This window comes from Sus scrofa, chromosome 9 (assembly GCF_054392235.1).
Source record: "Sus scrofa isolate SSC_HxYL_T2T_F1_AM1 chromosome 9, Sscrofa_HxYL_maternal_Yorkshire_Landrace_v2.0, whole genome shotgun sequence".
NCBI lineage: Eukaryota > Metazoa > Chordata > Mammalia > Artiodactyla > Suidae > Sus > Sus scrofa.
This window is the reverse complement of record NC_139391.1, coordinates 1,508,052-1,531,574: the sequence shown is the minus strand read 5'-3', so window position 1 is coordinate 1,531,574 and position 23,523 is coordinate 1,508,052. Positions and strand designations below refer to the sequence as shown.

The window sequence follows — 23,523 nt, the reverse complement described above, 5'->3', positions numbered from 1 at the left end:
TTTCTAGAATCTTACAGCCTGCCAAAACTGAATCAAGTAGAAACAGACCAACTGAACAGACAGATCACTAGAAATGAAATTGAAGAGGTCATAAAATCACTCCCTACAAATAAAGGTCCAGGACCAGATGGCTTCACAGGTGAATTCTGTCAAACATATAAAGAGGAATTGGTGCCCATCCTCCTTAAACTCTTTCAAAAGGTTGAAGAAGAAGGAATACTTCCAAAGACATTCTATGAGGCCACCATCACCCTCATTCCAAAACCAGACAGAGATACCACCAAAAAAGAAAACTGTCGCCCAATATCATTGATGAATATAGATGCAAAAATTCTCAACAAAATCTTAGCCAACCGAATCCAACAACATACCAAAAAAATTATACACCATGACCAGGTTGGGTTCATCCCAGGTTCACAAGGATGGTTCAACATACGCAAATCAATCAGCATCATACACCACATTAACAAAAAAAAAGGTCAAAAATCATATGATCATCTCAATAGACGCAGATAAAGCATTTGACAAAGTTCAACATCCATTCATGATCAAGACCGTCGCCAAAGTGGGTATAGAAGGAACATTCCTGAATATAATCAAAGCCATTTAGGATAAACCCACAGCAAATATAATCCTCAATGGGGAAAAACTGAAAGCCTTCTCACTCAAATCTGGAACAAGACAGGGATGCCCACTCTCACCACTGCTCTTCAACATAGTTTTGGAAGTCCTAGCCACAGCAATTAGACAAACAAAAGAAATAAAAGGCATCCATATAGGAAGAGAAGAGATCAAACTGTCACTGTATGCAGATGACATGATACTACACCTAGAAAACCCTAAGGACTCAACCCCAAAACTCCTTGCACTGATTAATAAATTCAGCAAAGTAGAAGGATATAAGATTAACATTCAGAAGTCAGTTGCATTTCTGTATACCAGCAATGAAACATTAGAAAAGGAATACAAAAATACGATACCTTTTAAAATTGTACCTCACAAAATCAAATACCTCGGAATACACCTGACCAAAGAGGTAAAGGACCTATATGCCGAGAACTATAAAACTTTAATCAAAGAAATCAAAGAAGATGTAAAGAAATGGAAAGATATTCCATGTTCCTGGATTGGAAAAATCAATATTGTGAAAATGGCCATCCTACCCAAAGCAATCTACAGATTCAATGCAATCCCTATCAAATTACCTATGACATTTTTCACAGAACTAGAACAAACAATCCAAACATTTATATGGAACCACAAAAGACCCAGAATCGCCAAAGCAATCCTGAGAAACAAAGACCAAGCAGGAGGCATAACTCTCCCAGACTTCAAGAAATACTACAAAGCCACAGTCATCAAAACAGTGTGGTACTGGTATCAAAACAGACAGACAGACAGACCAATGGAACAGAATAGAGAATCCGGAAATAAACCCTGACACCTATGGTCAATTAATCTTTGACAAGGGAGGCAAGAACATCAAATGGGAAAAGGAAAGTCTATTCAGCAAGCATTGCTGGGAAACCTGGACAGCTGCATGCAAAGCAATGAAACTAGAACACACCCTCACACCATGCACAAAAATAAACTCCAAATGGCTGAAAGACTTAAATATACGACAGGACACCATCAAACTCCTAGAAGAAAACATAGGCAAAACACTCTCTGACATCAACATCATGAATATTTTCTCAGGGCAGTCTCCCAAAGCAATAGAAATTAGAGCAAAAATAAACCCATGGGACCTCATCAAACTGAAAAGCTTTTGCACAGCAAAGGAAACCCAAAAGAAAACAAAAAGACAACTGACAGAATGGGAGAAAATCGTTTCAAATGATGCAACTGACAAGGGCTTAATCTCTAGAATATATAAGCAACTTATACAACTCAACAGCAAAAAAACCAATCAATCAATGGAAAAATGGGCAAAAGACCTGAATAGACATTTCTCCAAAGAAGATATACAGATGGCCAACAAACACATTAAAAAATGCTCAACATCGCTGATTATAAGAGAAATGCAAATCAAAACTACCATGAGATACCACCTCACACCAGTCAGAATGGCCATCAGTAATAAATCCACAAATAACAAGTGCTGGAGGGGCTGTGGAGAAAAGGGAACCCTCCTGCACTGCTGGTGGGAATGTAAACTGGTACAGCCACTATGGAGAACAGTTTGGAGATACCTTAGAAATCTATACATAGAACTTCCATATGACCCTGCAATCCCACTCTTGGGCATCTATCTGGACAAAGCTCTACTTAAAAGAGACACTTGCACCCGCATGTTCATTGCAGCACTATTCACAATAGCCAGGACATGGAAACAACCCAAATGTCCATCGACAGATGACTGGATTCGGAAGAGGTGGTATATATACACAATGGAATACTACTCAGCCATAAAAAAGGATGACATAATGCCATTTGCAGCAACATGGATGGAACTAGAGAATCTCATACTGAGTGAAATGAGCCAGAAAGACAAAGACAAATACAATATGATATCACTTATAACTGGAATCTAATATCCAGCACAAATGAACATCTCCTCAGAAGAGAAAATCATGGACTTGGAGAAGAGATTTGTGGCTGCCTGATGGGAGGGGGAGGGAGTGGGAGGGATCGGGAGCTTGGGCTTATCAGACACAACCTAGAATAGATTTACAAGGAGATCCTGCTGAATAGCATTGAGAACTATGTCTAGATACTCATGTCGCAACAGAAGAAAGGGTGGGGGAAAAAACTGTAACTGCAATGTATACATCTAAGGATAACCTGACCCCCTTGCTGTACAGTGAGAAAATAAAAAAAAAAAAAGAAAACTAAAAGAACCTGCTGAAGGAAGCTGAAGAGAACATGAATAAATTGAAAGACATCTCGTGTTCATGGATTGCAAGACATTTGGGAAAATCTCTTCAGTTCCTCTGCCCATTTTCTAGGGGATTATTTAGGAAGGGTTTTTCTGTTTGTTTGGTATTTGTATGAGTTTTTTATGTATTTTGGATGTCAACCCTTTATCAGATATGTGGTTTGGCAAATATATTTCTCCATTCTGTAGGTTGCCTTTTCACTTGCTGATGGTTTCTCTTTTTTGCTGTGCACAGCCTTTTAGTTTAATGTCCTCCCATCTGTTGATTTTTGCTTTTCTTGCTTGCGCTTTTCGTGCCATATCCAAAAAATTCATTGCCAAGACCAATGTCAAGGAGCTTATTCCTCCTTTATTGTAGGAGTTTGTACAGTTTCAGGTCTTATGTTTATGTCTTTAATCCACTTCAATTTAATTTTTGAGTGGTGTAAATTAGGGGTCAAATTTCATTTTCCCCACTTATGAGTAACCAGTTTACCTAATACCATTTGTTGGAGAGCTAACCCTTTTCCATTGCATATTTCTCACCTCCTTTTCAAATACTCATTGACCATATATATGACGATTTATTTCTGGGCTCTTATTCTATTCCATTTTTCTATATGTCTATTTTTGTGCCAGCACCATATGTTTCTATTACTATAGCTTTACTGTATGGTTTGAAATCAGGAAATATGATGCCTTCAACTTTGTTATTCTTTCTCAGGATTGCTATAGACAATGAGATACTTTTCTTCATTTTCAGAGATTTTGCTGTGAGTGTACAGAAATCAACTGACTTCTCTATGTTGATTCTATATCCTGCAACTTTACTAAATCTGTTGGCTAGTTCTAAGAGTGTTTTTGTTAAATCTTTTTGAATTTTCTGTATATAAGATCGAATCATCTGCAAATGACAATTTTACTTTTTCATTTTTGATTTGGATGAGTTTTCTTCCTTTGTATTGCCTAACTGCTCTAGCTGGGATTTCAAGTACTAGGCTAAAGATGAGTGTTGGGAGGGGACACCTTTGTCTTCTTCCTTTTAGAGGGAAAGTTTTCAATCTTTCACCATTGAGTATGACTTTAGATGTGTGTTCCTCGAATACAGTCTTTATTATGGGGAGGTGTGTTCTTTACCCAATTTACTCAGGGTTTATTTTTTCCCATGAAAACATACTGCATTTTGTCAAGTGTTTTTTCTGCGTCTACTGAGATGATCATATTGATAATTACTTTCATCCTATTAATGTGGTGTATCACATTTGTTAATTTGCTTATGTTGAAATGTCCTTGCATTCCAAGGATAAATCCCACTTGGTCAGGATGTATTATTGTTAATGCATTGTGAAATTCAATTTGCTAAAATTTTTGAGAATTTTTTCATCTGTATTAATCAGGGATGTAAGTCTAAGTTTTCTTGAATTGTCCTTATGCACGTTTGGTGTTCGAGTCAAGCTGACCTCATAAAATGAGTCTGAAAGTGATTCCTTATCTTCATTTTTTAGAAAGAGCTTGTAAAGGATTGGAATTAAATCATTTTTAAATATTTAGTAAAATTCATGGGTGAAGACGCCTGGTCCTAGGTTTTTCTTTGCTTCAAGGTACTTTTTATTATGGGTTCAATCTCCTTATACTTGTTTTTGGTCTGTTCAAATTTAATATGTTTTCCTGATTCAGTATTAGCAGGTGGGACTTTTCTAGGAATTTATCCATTTCTTCTAGGTTATCCAATTTGTTGGCCTGTAATTCTTTCTAATAAGTCTCTCATGGCTCTATGTATTTCTATGGTTAGCAGTTGCAACGTTTCCCCTTTATGATTTTATCTGAGTCTTCTCATTTTTCTTAGGTGATCTAGCCAAAGGCTTGTCAATTTTGTCTTCTTCTAGTTTTCTTAGTTTTCTTTCTTTCCTGTTCTCCATTTCATTTATTTCCACTCTGATCTTGTTATTTCCTTTCTTCTACTGACTTTTGGTTTGGTTTCCTTTTCTTTTGCTATTTCCTTGAGGGTTACCATTAGGTTTTTTTATGCGTGACATTTCCATTTTCTTAAAAATGTATTTTTTGTAAACTTACCTCTTAGAACTCCTTTTGTAGTATCCCATTGCTTTTGCTGAGCTCTGTCTCTATTTCCATTTGTTTTGAGATTTTTTTTATTTTCTTTTGAATTTTTTCTTTGACATTGTTCTGGGGTATGTTATCTAGTTTCCATACACTTGCAGATTTTCTAACTCTCCTATTTTTTATTATTAGTTTTACACAACTGGAGCCAGAAAAGTACTTGCTTTGGTCAGTCTTCCTAAGTTTCCCAGGAATTGATTTGTGGACCACTGCATGATCTACCATATAGCATCTTCCATGTGCACTTGAGAAGAATGTTATGCTGCTATTGCAGCAGGAAATATTCTATGTACATCTAATGGTCTCGACCATGGTTCTAGTCCAACATTTCTTTGTTGATTCTCTGCCGCAATGATGCATCCATTGCTTAAGCAGTGTGTAGAGGTCTTATACTAGTATTGTACTGTTGTCTCTTTCTCCCTTAGAACTGTTTGTACTTCCTTAATATATTTAGGTACTTCAGAGCTGGATACATATGTATCTATGATTGTTACATCTTCTTGATGAATTGACTGCATTATCATTATATAATGACCTTCTATGTCTCTTGTTACTTTTTTGGTTTAAATTCTATTTTGTCCTATACAAGCATAACTACCCCTGCTTCCTTTTCTTTTCCTATTGCATGGAATATTTTTTTTGTACATTCACTTGAACCCTATGTGTGTCCTTAAATCATAGTGAGTCTCTTATAGACAGCATATTGCGGGCTTTTTTTTTAATCCGTGTAGTCACTCTGTGTCTTTCCTCCCTTCTACTCTCTGGACTTTGTTTTCCTTTTTCACTAAAGTATAGATGATTTACGGTATTGTGTTAGTTTCAGGTACACAACAATGTGATTTAGTTACGTATGTATTTTTTTACAGTATTTTCCATTATAGGTTGTTACAAGGTATTAAAGATAATTCCCTGTGCTGTACAGCAAATCCCTATGTATAGTAGTGTTTATCTGTCATTCCCATAATCCTGATTTACCTCCCCTGCACTCTTTCCATTTTCATAACCATAAATTTGTTTTCTATGTCTGTGAGTCTATTTCTGTTTTGTATATATATATTTGTTTGTATATTTTTTAGAGTTCACATATAAGTGATATCATACAAAATTTGTTTTTGACTTACATCTCATATTCTCTAGGTTCATCCACGTGGCTACAAATGGCAACGTTCTGTGATTTTGATGGCTGAGTGATATTCCACTGTCTGTGTGTGTATTGCATCTTCTTAAGCCAATTATCTGTTGATGGGCACTTGGTTTGTTTCCATGTCTTGGCTACTGTAATTAGTATTGCTATGAACACTGGGGTATATATACCTTCACAAAGAAGACACACAGGCACATAGAAAAATGCTCGACATCACTAATTATTAGAGAAATAAAAATCAAAACAACAATGAGGTATCATCTCACACCAAGCAGCGTGGCTGTCATCAACAGTCCACAAATAATAAATGCCATACAGGGTGTGGAGAAAAGGGAGCCCTCCTACACTGTTGGTGGCAATGTATGCTGGCGCAACAACTATGGAAAACAGTATGGATGTTCCTTAAAAACTAAAAATTGAGCTACCATAGGATCCAGCAATCCCACTCCCAAATACATATGCAGAGAATATTAAAACTAATTTGTGAAGATACATGCCACTCTGTGTCTTTAATTGGTGAATCTGATCCATACATTTAGAGTAATTATTGTTGTGTTAAGGACTTGGTAATGCCATCTTCTTAATTTCTTACTGGTAGCCTTGTAGTTTCCTTTTTCCTTTGTTTCTGTTTACTCATAAACTGGTGGTTTTCCATGGTGGTATGCTCTGTTTCCCCTCTCTTTATCTGTCATGAACTTACTCTAGGTTTCTGCTTTTTAGGTTACCATGGGGCTTACATAAAACATCTTATAGATATATCAACTCATTTTAAGTTCATAGAAACTCAACCTTTTCCACATACATAACCTCCACTGTTTTGTCCCTCCTGTTATATTTTTGATGTTATAATTTACCTCTTTTTATATAATGCAGTCACTAACATATCATAGTGCTCTATTTATTTATAATACTTTTTTAAGCTTTTATCCTGTAGTTGAGTGGTTAGTACATTATCATATCACAGAATTAGGGTTCTCTAAATATGACTGTATATTTACCTTTACCAGTGTGTTGTATATTTTCATATGTTTTCATGTCACTAGTTAATATCTTTTCATGTTAGCTTGAAGATTTTTTTTTTGACATTTCTTGAAGAACAGGTCTGCTGGTTAGGAATTCCCTGAGCTTTTTTTCCTTTGGGAAGTTATCTGTCCTTCATTTCTGAAGGGTAACTTTCATGGATACTGCACTCCTAACTGGCACTTTTCAACACTTTGAGGGTATCAGTCCATTCTCTCCTAGGCTGTAGGCTCTCTGCTGAGAAATCTCCTAGAATGAGGGTACAACTGTAGGTCGCAATCTTGTTTCTCTAGCCGTTTTTAGGATTTCATTTTATCTTTGATTCTGACAGCCTCACTATGTTATATCTTGGATAAAGTCTTTTTGCTTTGCGATAAGAGGCTGCTCTCGTAGCCTTGTGAGCTTGAAAGTCCACATCTCTTCTCAGGTTTGGGGAGTTCTTAGCTACTTTTATTTTAAATAAACTTTCTGCCCCCTCTCTCTTCTCCTTCTGTAACCTCAGTTATTCTAATATTTGTGCAATTGATGGCATCCCAAAGATCACATAGTCTTTCCCTGATCTTTTTCATCCTTTTTTCTTTCTTCTCCTCTGAATGGGTTACTTAAAAGTCCTATTATTAAATCGCTTATTCCATCTCACATTTAGTCCACTCTGCCACGACACCCTCAATAGTATTTTTCATTTCATTTCTGTCGGACTCTTTTTTATAATTTCTATCTCTTTGTCAAACTTCCCTTTTTTTCATGTACTGTCTTTCTGTGTTTTCTTGTAGCTTGTTGAGTTTCCCCAAAATACCTATTTTGAATTCTTCGTCAGATTGCAATCTTTTGTGCCACTGAGTTCAGTCACTGAAGGATTATTGTTCTCATATGCCGATGATATATTTTCTTGAGTCTTCGTGTTCCTTGTAATTTTACACTGATGCCTTTGAATTTGAAGGAAGAAGCAGAACCCCTCACACATTTACTATCTGCCTTTACGTGGGGTGTGTTGTTCATTGGTCTTACTATACCTGGGATTTTCCCTGACCTTGTACGGATGCACTTGCTCCCAGAGGCTCATGGATGGGATTCTTGCTGAAGTACTGAACAGAGTCTGACGAATCACATCCCTCTAGCGAATTTTCACAGTCTCAGCTGCTTCTTTTCTGATCTAATCCCTCCCCCAACAACCTCCAGCCCTGGAGGTCCTGCCTCAGTAAACCTTTTCAGATGGTCTCCTCCAGCAGTGTCTTGAAATGCCAGGGAAGCAAAGCACTCATTCACTGCTGTCCTTTGCCCCTGCAGGAGAGGACACTGCCTGCTGGTTCTGCCCCAGGCTGCACTGCCTTGCAGAAGTAGAGGCACTGGAAAAACTATAGTCTTCACTGCATTCAAACTCATGTTCTCTTCTTATTGTCTTGCTCCAACGGCATGCTGGCATCTCTCCTCTGGAAGGTTGAATTCTACAGAGTCCCTGTCATTTATGTGTTTCTGCCCAAATCAGCACTCTCCAGGTTTTCCTCAATCGTGGCCAAGAGTGACTGGGGCAGGGTCTCTGGCTCCTACTGGTGCTGAGGCCCATACTAAGGTCTTTCTGCCTATAACCAGACGCACAGGTGGGCAAGACTCCCCTGGATCCCTCAGCGTATGGTTCTGGATCCCACAACTCCCACTAAGGCACTTTTGTTCCTGCACGGATGCCTAATTCGTTGTTGTAAAGTGTAGCAGGAAGGAGAGATATCTCACACCGTCATGAAGCTAATATCACTCTGGACTTAATGTTATGGAGAAGAATCATTGCTGATGACCAAATAGGAAGATCAAGTGATATGATTTGTATTAAGATTAATCTAGTGTTTAGCTTCCTATTAAAGGAAAAACAACTTTCCTAAAAATATTATCCCTTTTTTATTTTTAAAAAAAAATGACATAGAGAAAAAAAAAACGGGGAAAAGAAACACAAAGAGGTCTGTAAGAATTCAAATAATTTTAAATTCTATAAATGAAATCATCTGGTTTAAAGAGAGCATTTCAGGGCTAATACAGAACTTCCAGTGAAATCATGTACAAGAAATCTGCAAATTTCAGTATCAGAGGCAGTAGGACCAGCAGGGACAGAAATGGTTTAAAACACTTTACAGAGGTATGCATCATGCATTGACAGAATTGAAACAACCTTTAAAAAAGAAAAATGACAAAGTTCCCATGGTAGCTCAACTGAAATGAAGCTGACGGATATCCATTAGGATGCAGGTTCCATCCATAGCCTTGCTCAGTTAGGGATCCAGCATAGCTGAGACCTATGGTGTAGGTCTCTGACATGGCTCGGATCCTGCATCGCTGTGGCTTTGGTGTACGCCAGCAGGTACAGCTCCAGTTCGACACCTAGACTGGGAACTTCCATATGCTTCTGGTGTGCCCTAAAATGTGGGGGGAGAAAAGGAAGCTTACTACTTCATCTAGAATGGAGCCAGGTCATGTCAGTTAGTCCCCAGTGGTCTTTCTCCTGGGAACTCCTGAAATCGTTGTGTGGAGTAGTTCCTAAAAGGAAAGAACTAAACTAAACAGAGATGTCAGCAGTTCTCTCAGGTGGCTAGGTGAGGCTCCCCTGCAGAGGTGCTGTGGGAGGAATCCGATTGCTCAGCTCAGATCACAAGGCAGAGAAGCATCACCAATCTCCATCCTTGGATCACCTGCACATCAGGGACACCACATCCTTCAGACGACAAGACCATCTAAGGCAAAACTATTCTTTGTTTCCTTTTCAAGGTTTTTCAGAGACCTCCAGTAGTTATTTGCAAAAACTGCATTAAAAGAGGATTTACATGAAAATATTTTTACTTTTACATGTAAGAATTGGCAGCTGAGGTAACAATGAAGAAATTTTTGCTAAATATGCCTGTCTTTCTAAATACACATTTCTTTTCTTATACTGAAAATTCCCTTGAGAATAACACAATGAAATTTGTGAGTCTAGAGTATTATTAATATACACTGAAAATTACTTACTGTATCATCTATTCACCTGCAGGACAAGTCTTCATTAGACAGTCTTTTTTATTAAAACTCAGATTACATTAGCACTTTAGAACCAATGTCTTCTAGCCATTAATTTTCTCATTGCCTCTTTAACCTCCTTGTTCCGGAGGCTGTAGATGAGGGGGTTCAGCATGGGGATCACCACCGTGTATAACACAGACACCACCTTGTTCTGGTCAGTGGAGTAGCTGGACTTGGGCATCACGTAAATGAAGGTGATGGTCCCATAGAACAGAGTGACCGCGGTGAGGTGGGAGGTGCAGGTGGAGAAGGCCTTGTGGCGCCCCTCAGTGGAGGGCATCTTCAGGACAGTGATGAGGATGTAGACATAAGAGAGAGCTATGATAAACACAGTGACCACAATGATGGAGCCAGAAGAGGCAGCTGGGACTATTTCAGAAGTAAAATCATGAGAACAAGAAAGCTTCAAAAGCGGTGCATAATCACAGAAAAAGTGATTGACTTTATTGGGTCCACAGAAGGTCAGACCTAGCACACAGCCAGTAAATATCCAGGCATTCAGAGATCCCCCTACATAGGACATCACCACCAACAGAATGCAGACTCTGGAGGACATGTGGGTGGAGTAGAGCAGGGGCGAGCAGATGGCCACGTACCGGTCGTAGGCCATGGCAGCCAACAGGAAGCTCTCCGTCGTCCCAAATGTGACGGCAGAACAGAGCTGAGCAGCACAACCAGCCACACGGAGAGAGTTGCCTTCCCCAAGGAGGCCCCTGAGCATGACAGGTGAGACTGAAGGGGAGTAGCCAAGGTCTACAAAGGCCAAGTGGCTGAGGAAAAGGTACATCGGGGTACGAAGCTGAGGGCTGCTTCTGATCAGCAGGATTATACTGCCATTGCCCAGTAAGGTGACAACGTAGATTCCCAGAAACACAATAAACAAAGTGGCACCGACTGTACTATCCTCTGTTAACCCCAAAATAATGAACTCTGTCACACTTGTGTAGTTTCCAGTTTCCATCTACTCTGAGAACAGCGCCCACTGAAGGAGAAAGTAAGAGTGGATGTTAGAACAGAGGAAAATACCGTAATCTGAATACTGAGGTTTACAACAGCTGTGTAACAAAATCTAAGCATGCACACTCACAAGTCAATATTTGGGGAAAGTGCTTTCACGCACAATTCCTTATGTAAGTCTTGAAAATACAAATGTTGATTGATAGAAGGCCAGGATGAATCACACAAAAAAAAAAATTTGTTAACTTCACACATTCAACTCTGTTGCAATATGTAGCTAGTTTAGGGGTCTGTGAGGAATAGTCTCCCAGGAGCACATCCTAGCGGTGGCCACTAGATGGAATGAGGGGCCCAGGAACTGCGCCTTCTAAGCCCAAGATGATCAAAGGGAGGAGAAATGTCTAAAGGGGGCAGGACTCATGCAAAAGGACAACTGCTTATAATGATATAGAGGTATCACTTTATCTTTCCTGCACCCACAGCATGTGGAAGTTCCCAGGCCAGGGGTTGAACCTGCACCACAGCTGTAACCACAGCCACAGCAGTGACAATGCCAGATCCTTAACCCACTGAGCCACAGGGAACTCCTGAGGTATCATGTCTTATGTGAAAGAGGATATGGAGTCACGATGAATCCTGAATCTACACAGCTGTCACAGTTGGAGGAGAGCACAACCAATATCCAGGAAGTTTGTGCAGAGGCATAACAGGGAAAAGGTTCTCAAATCATGGACAAGTCAACCAGCAGAGACTGAAGTTGGGAAGAGAGTTGGCATCATCCTAGGACCAAGCTGCCTGATTCATGAGAGTGAGCCAACCCAGGAAAAGGGGACACACAACGCGGGCTTCTCCTGCAAGACTCCACAGATGCCTGAGATTCTGCATAACCTGGGGATGAGCTGCTGGCAAAGGGGTCCATCTCCTGCTTCCCACAGGTATCCAGCCCTAACTGAATGGTCCCTGTCTGACAAAAGTCACACCCTTTCATCAGCTTCTGTAAAGCTGTTCACATAGCAATTTGTTTGAGACAAAATCATGAAAAAGCAATAAATTCATGAGAGCTTTCTCTTAGAGACCCAGGATACCCAGCTTCAAAAGCCCACTCCATCTTTCTCACTCTACAAAGTTACAAACTGAGATTTAGTGGAGTTAGGCACCTAATTTTAGCTTAAATGGCTTTCTGGGAACTGAGCTAATATCAAAGCTCATTCCTAAAGCCTTCTCATTTGTTACTACATTTAGAGAACCCAAATATCTTCTGTACTTCTAAGAAAGAATATAGACTATCGGAAGGCATATTTGGTTCATTGACATGTTCAAAAAATTTGTTAATTACATTAATATATAAATAGTATCTTTACTGTTAAAGGGGTACTTTTGCAGTCTAGGAATGCATGTAAAGAAGTGGCTACACGGTAATGACAATTCTGCAAGGCAGATGATAAAGAGACTCCTTCAGTGCCCAGACCCAGGAAAGTGATGTGCCCAGTTTTCACCTGAACCATTTTGAGTCTTTGGTGGATAAGGAATAAGATTTAAATTGATTTTCTTTTTGCAGAGCAATAAAGGGAACAGATTTGGCATTTGAGCATAGATGCATGGCAGAGAGTAAAATAACCACTGCAGTTAAGCTGAGCAAAAATGCAGTGAGTCCTTTTGATGGGTAGAGCCAACAAAAAGGTGCGAGGCCCTGAGGAGATTGAAGATTGACTTGAATTGTTCTACTCTGGAGAATGAGCTAAAAAGATAGAAGAAGAGTTCCCGACGTGGTTCAGTGGGTTGAGAACCCAACTAGTGTCCATGAGGAGGCAGGTTCCATCCCTGGGCTTGCTGAGCGGGTTAACGATCTGGTGCTGCCATGAGCTGTGCCGTAGGCTGGCAGCTGCAATTCCGTTTCAGCCCCTCGCCCAGGAACTTCCACATGCCTCAGGAGTTGCACCAAAAAGAAAAGGAATTGTTTAATTAATTAATTACAAGGTAGGAAATGGTAATAGTTACAGTTTGGGATGCTAAAAAAACAGGTGAAAATTTACATTTATTGGTAAGTGACAATGTCTCATAAGTCTGACAATGAGAGTGACAGGATATAATAGGGAGAAAAACAAGATCTTTGGAGGAGAAGTCAAGAAACTAAGAGGCCATGATGGTAGAAGGATCTTCTGTGTGGCGATATTAAAACCACAATTCCCGTCCATCAGGAATTGTGACGGGAACCCCATCAGGAAAGGGCAAACCAAAGCCAAAAGCCTTCCAAAGACGAGGAGCCATGATGCTAGTTAGCAGGGGACTGGAAAAGGTGGAGGACAATAAGGAGGACTGGTTGGCAGAGTCTGCCGATGGAAACTCAGCTACACCTGCCTGTCGGTAGGAGAGAGAGAATGTCTACAAGGAGCGACACGGGAGAAGGAATCCCATCCACCACCAGGCCCAGAGGCACCAAGAGCAAGAGGAAGAGCATCCTCACTTGAGCAGCTTGCAGAGGAGAACGTGGCCTCAGGGGAGCCCAGTAACTACGGAAACGAACAGGGAAGAGGATGCAACGCTCAAAGGAGATGCTGAGGACGTGGGATTTTGTGGATAGCCCTGAGTAACAGAGAGCACAAGAAACAGGCTTCAGGGGTTACAGAGATGGAAGCAGGGCCGCTTGATTCAGGAGAAAATAAGGAAACTTGAAAATAGTCTTTCTAGTGCCAGGGGACTGGAGTTAACATTCAAAGATGAGGTAATGATATAAATATAAAATATTGAATATATTTTACTATGTTGTGGTTAACAGCTGAATGAACACAAAGAATGAATACTATTCCCCAAATTGCAGGGGGGTGATGGGGAATCCATTCTGCTAACCTGGATTGATGATAATTTGGGGGTGATCCCAGAATGCCATTTAAGATAAAGCCATTCCTCTGAGAGGAATAAAAGCCAATAAAGAGAATGAGGAGGTGAAATCAAGGGTCAAAATCCTGGGGTAAAAAAATCACATTTCTGAGATGACTGCAGTGGTGACTTGAGAAGGATCCAAATTTGCCAGTGGTATTCTTGGTTCATCTTTATGGAGTATACATCTGGGTTTGATATAGTCTATCAGGACTTTTCACTTCTGTCTCTGTCTGTTATTTCATATAAGGCTTCAAAACATTGGCTTAAAAGAGAGACTATCTCACTAGGACAGCAGAATGAAGACAAGCAGATGTTACCCAAAATGTTTAAACTAATGTGAGAGAGACAGGAGAGAACATCCCCAGAATGAGAATTGATTTTATGAAGGACAGGAAAATTCTCATAAAACGTAAAACTTAAATGTGAGCATCCTTCTCATCAATACGAGAAAATACTTGAGAGTGTACAGTTGAATCTGTAGAGCAGGCTTCACCGAGTGGACGAATAAGCACGTGCGTCAGAGGAGAGCACGTGGAATCCCAACGTCAGTGGAGGATCTCGTGTAGTTTATCTTCGGCACCAAATGACTCAAGAGGGAAGGCGACGTATTTCACGTAATTTTACTACTCCAGGGTCCAGTCCTTAGAAATTCTGAGGCTAAATAAAATATCTGCTCGGTACACAGAAGAATTCTCATTCACGACTTTACCCAGTCGGAATGAACGGCCTTCAGAGCTAATAAGCCTGAGAACGATAGGGAGGTTCAGGCATTACAAATCTGCCTGAGTGATTGCGAGTCTGTGACTTTTCAGAATCAATTCAGTGCTGATAGTCTAGGTTCACCAGAGATTAACTCACCATAGATTACACTCCACACATCCACAGGAGGAGAATACTTCAGGTTTCCCGATAGAATATCTCTGCAGTCTACAACCTTGTTATTCCTATGAGTTTAAATGTCTAACTAATATCTGTAATACAATTAAGAAAGGAAGAGAAGAAAAAGTGTCATAAAAATAACTGGAAAAGGGAGCACCACTGTGGTGTGATGGGATCAATGACATCTCCGCAGCACCAGGGCACAGGTTCAATCCCCAGCCCAGTACAAGGGTTTAAAGGACCCAGCACTGCCACAGCTGCCACACAGGCTGCAACTGTGGTTCAGATCTCATCCATAGCCCAGGAACTCCATATGCATGGGGTGACCAGAAAAGATATTTTTAAGTATAAAAGAAGTGATAGAGCAGGGGAAGATGAATGACTGAGTATCCAGAAGTAGCAGAAAGAGGTATTGCAGCTGAGAAAATAAGAGAGAAAATTTCTATTCCACATGCCAACAACTTCACTCCATTTTCTCAATTACACCCTTTTCTCTTCTACTGGAAGAAATGTAGCATGATTCAGTAGTTTTGTATCATTTATTTTTTCTTTTTATGGCCACACTTGCAGCATATGGAAGTTCCTGGGATAAGGGTCAAATCGGACTGGCAGGTACAACCCACACCCCAGCCACAGCAACACCAGATCTGAGCCACATCTGTGACCTACGCTGCAATTTGTGGCAATGCCAGATCCTTGACCCACTGGGCAAGATCAGGGGTCAAACTCACATCCTCACAGAGACAATGCCAGGTCCTTAACCTGCTGAGCCACAGCAGGAGCAGCAAGACCTCCATTCTTTATTGCAGCATAAGAATGATCAAAACTGCTCAACAGCAGCAACTACAAGGATTCCTATGATTTGCTTTCTACATATCAACCAAATTTAAGAATAATTTATTTTTCTTCAAGAATTCAGCATCAAACAGACTGAACTCACACACACACACACAAATGGCATCATCAGCCATGTGCTCAAGCAGTTGTATTGTTACGCTTTTTATCCGAACAGAGATGCCTGCATAATGCTATATGCGAATAAATGAAGCAACAGCATGCCATGTACAAATACCAGACAACTGCATACCCGAACAGGAAAACCCTACCCAGCACTAGAACCAGAAACTTAACCAGGTGTGGACCCAAGACTGAAGGATAGCTTAGCATTTTAAAGGAAATAGATGTACATGCCACAAATTCAGAGTCTGTTTTAGCACCAAATGTGGCATAAAACACAGAGTTATGCACCTGTGCCATGAGCTGTGCAGCCATATAAGCCTAGAAACAGATTTTGCTTTGCCCTTGATTATCTAAGGAATCTTAGACAATTTATATAAACTCTATAACCTTTCATTGTTCATTTTTTTTAATACCTCACAGGATTCTTGTGCCGAATAAGATGACATACATGACAATACCAAGCGCTGCTCATAGAAAAAAGTGGAAGCTCAACAAATAATTATTTCCTTGAAATACCCAAACCTTACATTCTAGTATGAAAGTGAGAAACAAACATTCTTATATCAATAGAGAATGAAATTATTACCTGCAAAAGTTGCACCTTAAAAGTAAGAATAAATATCAAAGACTTGTCAGGTAAAGAAAGGCTATTTTATGAGATGTAGGGTCTTTGGGGAGACAGTCCCTTGAGGACACTACTTGTTTATGAAAACTCCACTGAAAATCCACCAGGACACAGAAAATTATAGGCACATGTGCTCATATAAATATCGTCTTCTAAGAATATCTATAAACTTACTTTATGTGTACGTTATAATTTTTAATGAAAACTTTTGATGGATTTCTACACTGATTCTAACTGTGTTGGACACGCAAGGATAAACAAACAGACATGTGGTGGAAAAGAATGAAACAATGCTGTCTGCAGCAACGTGGACGGAACTGGAGGTTATCATGCTAAGTGAAGCCGAGAGAGAAAGACAAACACCGTGTGATAGCACTTGCATGTGGAATCTAAACTATGGCTCAGATGAACCTATTTACGAAGCAGGAGCTGACTCACAGACGTAGAGAACAGATTTGTGGTTGCCAAGGGAACGTGGGAGTGGGTAAGGGATGAAGTGGGAGCTTGGGCTTGGCAGACCCAAACTATTACTTGCAGGATGGATGAGCAACAAGGCCCTAGTTATAGTACAGGGAGCTATATTCAAAATCCTGAGATAAAGCATAACGGAAAAGCTAGTAAAAAAGAACACACACACACACACACACACACACATATAACTGAGTCCTTCTGCTGCATAGCAGAAATTAACACACTATAAATCAACTATACTTCAATTTTTTAATTAAAAAATAAAAAGCTCTAATGTAACAGAATTTCAATTCCAAATAGAAATCCAGGGAAAAACGAGCTCTGTGTGTGGTGTGTGTATTTTTATATGCACAGTGTTTATTTTTTAATTAAATATCTTATTTTGAGACGGTTTTAGATTCACAGGCAGTAGAAACAAATAGTAACACAGAGAGATTCCATTTACCCTTCACCCAGGTTTTCCCGGCGGTAACCTCTCACCAAACTATTTCATAACATCACCACCGGGATACTGACAGTGGTGTGGTCAAGATGAAGGACATTTTCATCACCACAAACATCGTTCACGTTACTCCTTTAGAGATACAACACCTGCCCCACCCTTGTCCCCTTCTGAACTTCTGACAACTCCTAATTTGTCCTCCAAAAATGATTCAAGATTCTCTTTGCATTTATTCTAATGAGGTTGTCAGATATAAGTTCGAACATTCTTACTCAGAAACTATTCCTTCAGTCTGCAAATCTTTATTGAGCACCTACCAAGTCCCAGGCACTGTGCTAAACACTGGGAATAAAAAGGAAAGCATGACAAATACAGTCCTTGCCCTCAGAAAAAGTCATATTCTGGTATTGAAAGCTGCAAAGCAAAACAAAAAACACATATACATCCACTTTTGATAATGGTTGATTCCACAGTTCAAATTAATCCTCTCACTGAGAACAATCAGAATCTGGTTAAAATGAAAAGTGATATCAACATCCAGAAGGCAACAGGTAACTAACAAAATAGTGAATTATTAGGAAGACAACATCTAGACAAGATAGAAACCCACAGAATGGAGCCTAACATTGGGGGCTGGTCTTTTTCCTAGTGAATTTTTGAGATTCCCAAAAGGAAGTGGTGAAAAAGCTTATTCCTGATATTTTGAGAGTTTCATGGGGATATGGGGAGAGGAGAAAAAAAATAAGACAACATAAAAAGAAATAGCAGTGGCAGGAGAAAAGAGGAACAGACACAAGGGATTCCAGATACTGAAATAATCAATGACTATAGTTAATGTATTGAAGAAGGTAAAAATACTGACATCTTGGTGAAAACTGAAAACTATATGAAATGAAACTAGCTTACAAAACTCAAAATACAATATAAAATTAAGAGCTCAATGGATGGTTTTAATAAAACATATTTGACATAGTTGCAGAGAAAATTAGTGAGCTGGAGGACAGGTCAGAACAAATAATCATAATAAAGCATAGACAAGAGGACAAAAAAATAAGAAAAATTGATGTGCTCTACAGAACACAATCAGAAGGTCAAACATGCATTTAAATTGATTCAAAAAAGGAGAGGCTTACTGAGTTTCCTTTTGGCACAGTGGGTTAAGGATCCAGCATTGGCACCGCAGCAGCTCAGGTTGCTGCTCTGGCACAGGTTTGATCCCTGGCCCAAGAAATTCCACATGCTGTGGGCACAGCCAAAAGAGAGAGAGAGGGCCTTTCTGAGTGACTACTCATGGTTTTAACAACTTTATGACCAATTAACCGAATTTTGCTTAATCTGGCTAGGATTGTTTCTATTACTTAAAGAACAATTAATAAAGTATAAATTTATACATGGGCTGGTTGTAACTAAAGACAGTGAATATCAGCCTAATATTAAGCTACTCAATATGCTCATGGCACATGGTTTACGTTAGTTAACTAAATATCACATGTAATCACCTAAGAAAAATGCCCTACGAAGGCAAGTCTTTTGATAAAACACTACCCTAGATCAGCATGAGGAGCTTTAGAAATTCGTTATCTGTGGTGATGCATTATCTCTTCTAATCCTTGTGGAAACCTCGGTGAGAATTACAGATTCATATGTGTAAATTCTCCACCTAAGTGGTGGAGTGAACCCAAGGACTGCCAGTGACGGAGCCGGAATTCCTTGGGCAAACACTGGTTCTATCAGTTGATATACTACATAAGTCGAGTTCAGAGTCTGCCTAGGTCCATGGTGGGAAACTTAAACCCTGACCAGAAAATAGTGAAAATGAGGATATACTGGGAGATTTGGATGATTCTCCCAAAGACTCTGACAGACAAACAATCTTCGGGCCTGCATGACGAGGCTGCTCCTCCCCTGTCCAAGGACACCTCACCTGAGAAAGTTACCTAGGACAAGAAATCGATACTCCTCCCGCCTCGCCCTTCGGTCTTTTACTCAGGGAGACATTAGGGTAAACCTGAGCATCTAAGACTTACGTATCAAAGAATTGTAGTATTTGCCTAATGTGTTTCACATTCGTGCACAGGGATGGTACCTGAAGGTACTAAACTAAGGAGGGAAGAATTCGATATTAGAGCATTTGAATTTATGTGCACCGTTGACCCTTAAACAGGAGTTAGGGGCACGGATCCTCCATGCCGTGAAAAATCCGCATACAATTTAAAGTTGGCCCTCCTTATAGGCAGTCGGATTTTTTCTTCAGGGAAGCAAGAAATAAATATATCCATCAAAGCTGCAGTGTAAGACCCTGGAAGTATTGCTGAGGTGGAAAGATCCAGTTTCTGGGGCAGAAGGGCTGAGGAAAGTGCCCTTCGTGTCCCACACACAGCAGTGGTTGCACTCAAACCACAGGCTGAAACTCCTAGTGCTGAGCAGCAGCTGCAGTGCGGTCCTCACTCGCCCAGTTCCTTGCAGGAATGTAGGGCATAGACTTCAATCTGATTCTGCAGTCTTCCTGGTGACTCTTGATCTGCTGAAACTATCCGGAGTCTGTTTATGTGCACTTGCAGTTGAAGACTCTCACTGGCTCATATGCAGTTGAAGACTCTCACTATTAGCAATGTTTGCACGAGTTAGAGATGCATGGGAATGGCAGCAATGCTGGTCACTGGGATAGAATCAGTGTGGATGAGAGTTTTTATTTAGACGCTTTCGTTGAAATAGCACCTTATGTACAGAATCGGCTATCTAGACGATTAAACATGACAGTACAAGCGAATATAATATAGATGATGTCATTTTCAAAACAACTTATAATGGACAGAAGGCAGAACAGCATTAAGGGAAAACTAAACTCTGGGCTCAGATTGCTTGTTTCAAATCCCACCTCAGCCACCCACTCGCTTTGTGACCTTGGCCCAGTTTGGTAACTCCACGTGCTCACATTCTGCACTTATGCAAAGAAGTTAATACCGCTGTTGGAGATGAAGCAAGAAGTATGTATAAAAGGCTTGGAATAGTGTCTAGCATGTGTCAGGGACTCAGTAACTCTCAGACACTTTTAACATCATGAAAACAATAACACGAGAAGGAATTTTTAGTGTTTTACTTAGTTTTATCCCTTCACCAACTCATGAGAAGTATTGCTATTATCCCTACTGGTCAGATGAGGAAATAGGAGCATAAGAAAGTTAAGTAACTTGCCTAAGATCATATGGTTAGTAAACTAATGAGCTTGGATTCTAGTCGTGGGTGGTGTGGCTCCAGAATTTTCACCCTGAATCACAAAACTAGAACTAATTTACTACTGCTACGATGACCTACCACCTGCTCTTCTTATGTTTTGTATCATTATCATTTAGTCCTAACGTGCCTGTTCTGATCTGAAACCAAGGCTGACTTCTCACCATCATCAGCAAACACAGGCGCAAGCTCATTAGAACAATTAACTCCCTTTCGGTGTGGAAATTGTTTTCCTGAAACTAGGCTTAGGTCTGAATCAGTTGGCTCAGAGTAGATGGCTTTAATGACCCCTGGGGAAGAGGGCAGCCGTTGCCCACAGACGCTTTCAGAGACCACGGTGAATCTGAGGGTCAGTCCAGGGATTCACATCTCCCGTATTTGGAACTTTTTTTTTTTTTTTTTTGGTCTTTTTTTTTTTTTTTTGCTATTTCTTTGGGCCACTCCCGCGGCATATGGAGGTTCCCAGGCTAGGGGTCCAATCGGAGCTGCAGCCACCGGCCTACGCCAGAGCCACAGCAACGCGGGATCCGAGCCGCGTCTGCAACCTACACCACAGCTCACGGCAACGCCGGATCGTTAACCCACTGAGCAAGGGCAGGGACCGAACCCGCAACCTCATGGTTCCTAGTCGGATTCGTTAACCACTGCGCCACGCACGACGGGAACTCCCATATTTGGAACTAAAGCTGAGGTGCAGAATGCAAGGCTAGCCCCAGAGGACTCGTAGGTGAGGCACTACCTCCGCCTATTCCTGCCTCCCCAGCAGCTTGAGCTGATCCATCTGCAAGTCTTGGCCCATCCCCAGATAACGGGGGCACGGTAGCACAGAGAATGTCATCAATTCTTTTATATATATTTATCCACACATAAATGCAAATACAGAGAAATACGTCTCTTCCCACTTTGGGGCCTCAAACTACCTGACTTTTTGAAACTTAACAAAACTGCTGCTTTTAAAAAAATTTCTAAAATCTCTGCTAACTGCTTTACGGATGACTGCTGAGTACCATCTGAACCTGTGGCTCGGCTCATCACTGAGAGGGCCATCCAGTCGAGTTTCATTCAGGAATCAACAGACTTCAAAATAATCTCCTAGGGAGTTCCCATTGTGGCTCAGCCATAAAGAACCCGACTGGTATCTATGAGGATGCGACTTCAATGCCTGGCCTCACTCAGTGGGTTAAGGATCCCGCATTGCTGTGGGTGTGACATAGGCCAGCAGCTGCAGCTCAGATTCTGCCCCAGCCTGAAAACTTCCATATGCTGTGAGTGCAGCTCTAAAAAGAAAAAAGCAAAATCTCCTAGATCGGTTGCGTTCTAAACTACTGTGTGCACGTCGACCAACTGGGAGATCAGAAAGATTCTAGAATCCGACTTACAGTGAAGCTAAAGATCGTGAATGAGGCTAAAAAAGGCTTTTTTTTTTTTTTTTGTCCTTTTGCTATTTCTTTGGGCCGCTCCTACGGCATATGGAGGTTCCCAGGCTAGGGGTCCACTCAGAGCTGTAGCCCCGGCCTATGTATATAACCCACTGAGGAAGGGCAGGGACCAAACTCACAACCTCATGGTTCCTAGTCGGATTCGTTAACCACTGCGCCACGACGGAAACTCCTAAAAAAGACATTTTTAACCTCACATTAAAAGACTGCCTTTGTGGAAACAACTCATGGCCAAAAATATACCAGACTCTTTCACAATTTTGTTTCACAGGAAAATACTTAAGAGAATCATCTACATCTTCATATTCTGCCCTGTTTGATCAGATTGTTTTTCCCAGCCATGTTCTACAGCAATTAAGGAATGGAGGATTTCAATTTAAGTTTTTCATCTCAAGTTACATTCAAAGTGTGTTTTAAAGTGTGTTACAGAGGGTGTTAACAAAGTAAGTCCGGAGATTAACAAATTAAGTATTCGGGGAGGAGTAGCCAAACAAATAAGAGTACAATAACAAATGTAAAAGCAATATGAAGTATGTGCAAAAAATGCATTTAAATTTTCAAATTGGGCAAAAGTAAGCACATGAGCTGAAGCAAAAAGATCTTCTTATTCAACTACCCGTGTTTGTGAATAAGTTAAAAATAATTCTGAAAATAAAATGGAGACAGTTATAGAGGCTGTAACAACAGCTTCGAAACATAAACGAGCTAATTAGTGCTACAGGTCTAGGTATTCACTTGATCAATAAAGGGACAATTTTCACATAAAGTCACGTTGAAAATAGCAGGAATAAAAAGGATGTGAGGGAGTTCCTGCTGTGGCGCAGTGGGTTAAGGACCCAGCTTGTCTCTGTGGAGGTGCCGGTTCCATCTCTGGCTTGTGTTAAGGATCTGGCATTGCTGCGGCTGTGGCATCCCCAGCTCAGATTTGATCCCTGACCCGGAAACTTCCATATGCTACAGGGGAGGCCGAAAAAGAACAAGAAAGGAGAAAGGAAGTGAGGGTTCATTGAGTGTCCTACAATCCCTTTGAGTGTCTGTGTGGGAGGCGGACACACCGAGAGCATCAGTCAAACACAAATATCTTACTGTCATTCATTCTTCTTTATTCCTTTTACCACCACACTTTAAATCCTATGAAAACAGCAGTGCCCCATGCCTGCTGTATAGTGATATCTTAAGTGAAAAGATCAAACCATGATGCACTATTGGAATTCCTTCCACTGAACACGCTTCTAAACCATCCTTTTACCAAAACATTTTTATTCTTCAGAAATCAATTGCTAAAATTAGGCTCAAGGGTAAGGTGGGGTATCAGCAGACTGGATGCCTACAGTGCAATTCAAGGAAGGAGTGAGAGAAAAAGGACTTAATAAAGCCTTATGGTAGAAGATTCACGGGAGCAAATGTTATATTCACTGTTGACTGTACACACTGGCAATGTGAGAGTGATGTTTG

The 23,523-nt window shown here is 40.5% G+C and overlaps 3 protein-coding genes across 4 annotated transcripts in view; all 3 read right to left on the bottom strand.

Annotated features, from left to right (window-relative positions):
• The window catches only part of LOC100522627 (olfactory receptor 10T2-like), a 277,947-nt gene that overhangs the window by 244,834 nt on the left and 9,590 nt on the right, over positions 1-23,523 (bottom strand). The gene's annotated exons all lie outside the window — the stretch shown is intronic.
• The window catches only part of LOC100522815 (olfactory receptor 5P6-like), an 82,725-nt gene that overhangs the window by 49,619 nt on the left and 9,583 nt on the right, over positions 1-23,523 (bottom strand). The gene's annotated exons all lie outside the window — the stretch shown is intronic.
• LOC100736678 (olfactory receptor 5p57-like) lies at positions 9,013-15,142 on the bottom strand. The gene has a single exon (XM_021062274.2). The coding sequence runs from the start codon at positions 11,140-11,142 to the stop codon at positions 10,207-10,209; it is 936 nt and encodes a 311-aa protein (XP_020917933.2). The 5' UTR covers positions 11,143-15,142; the 3' UTR covers positions 9,013-10,206.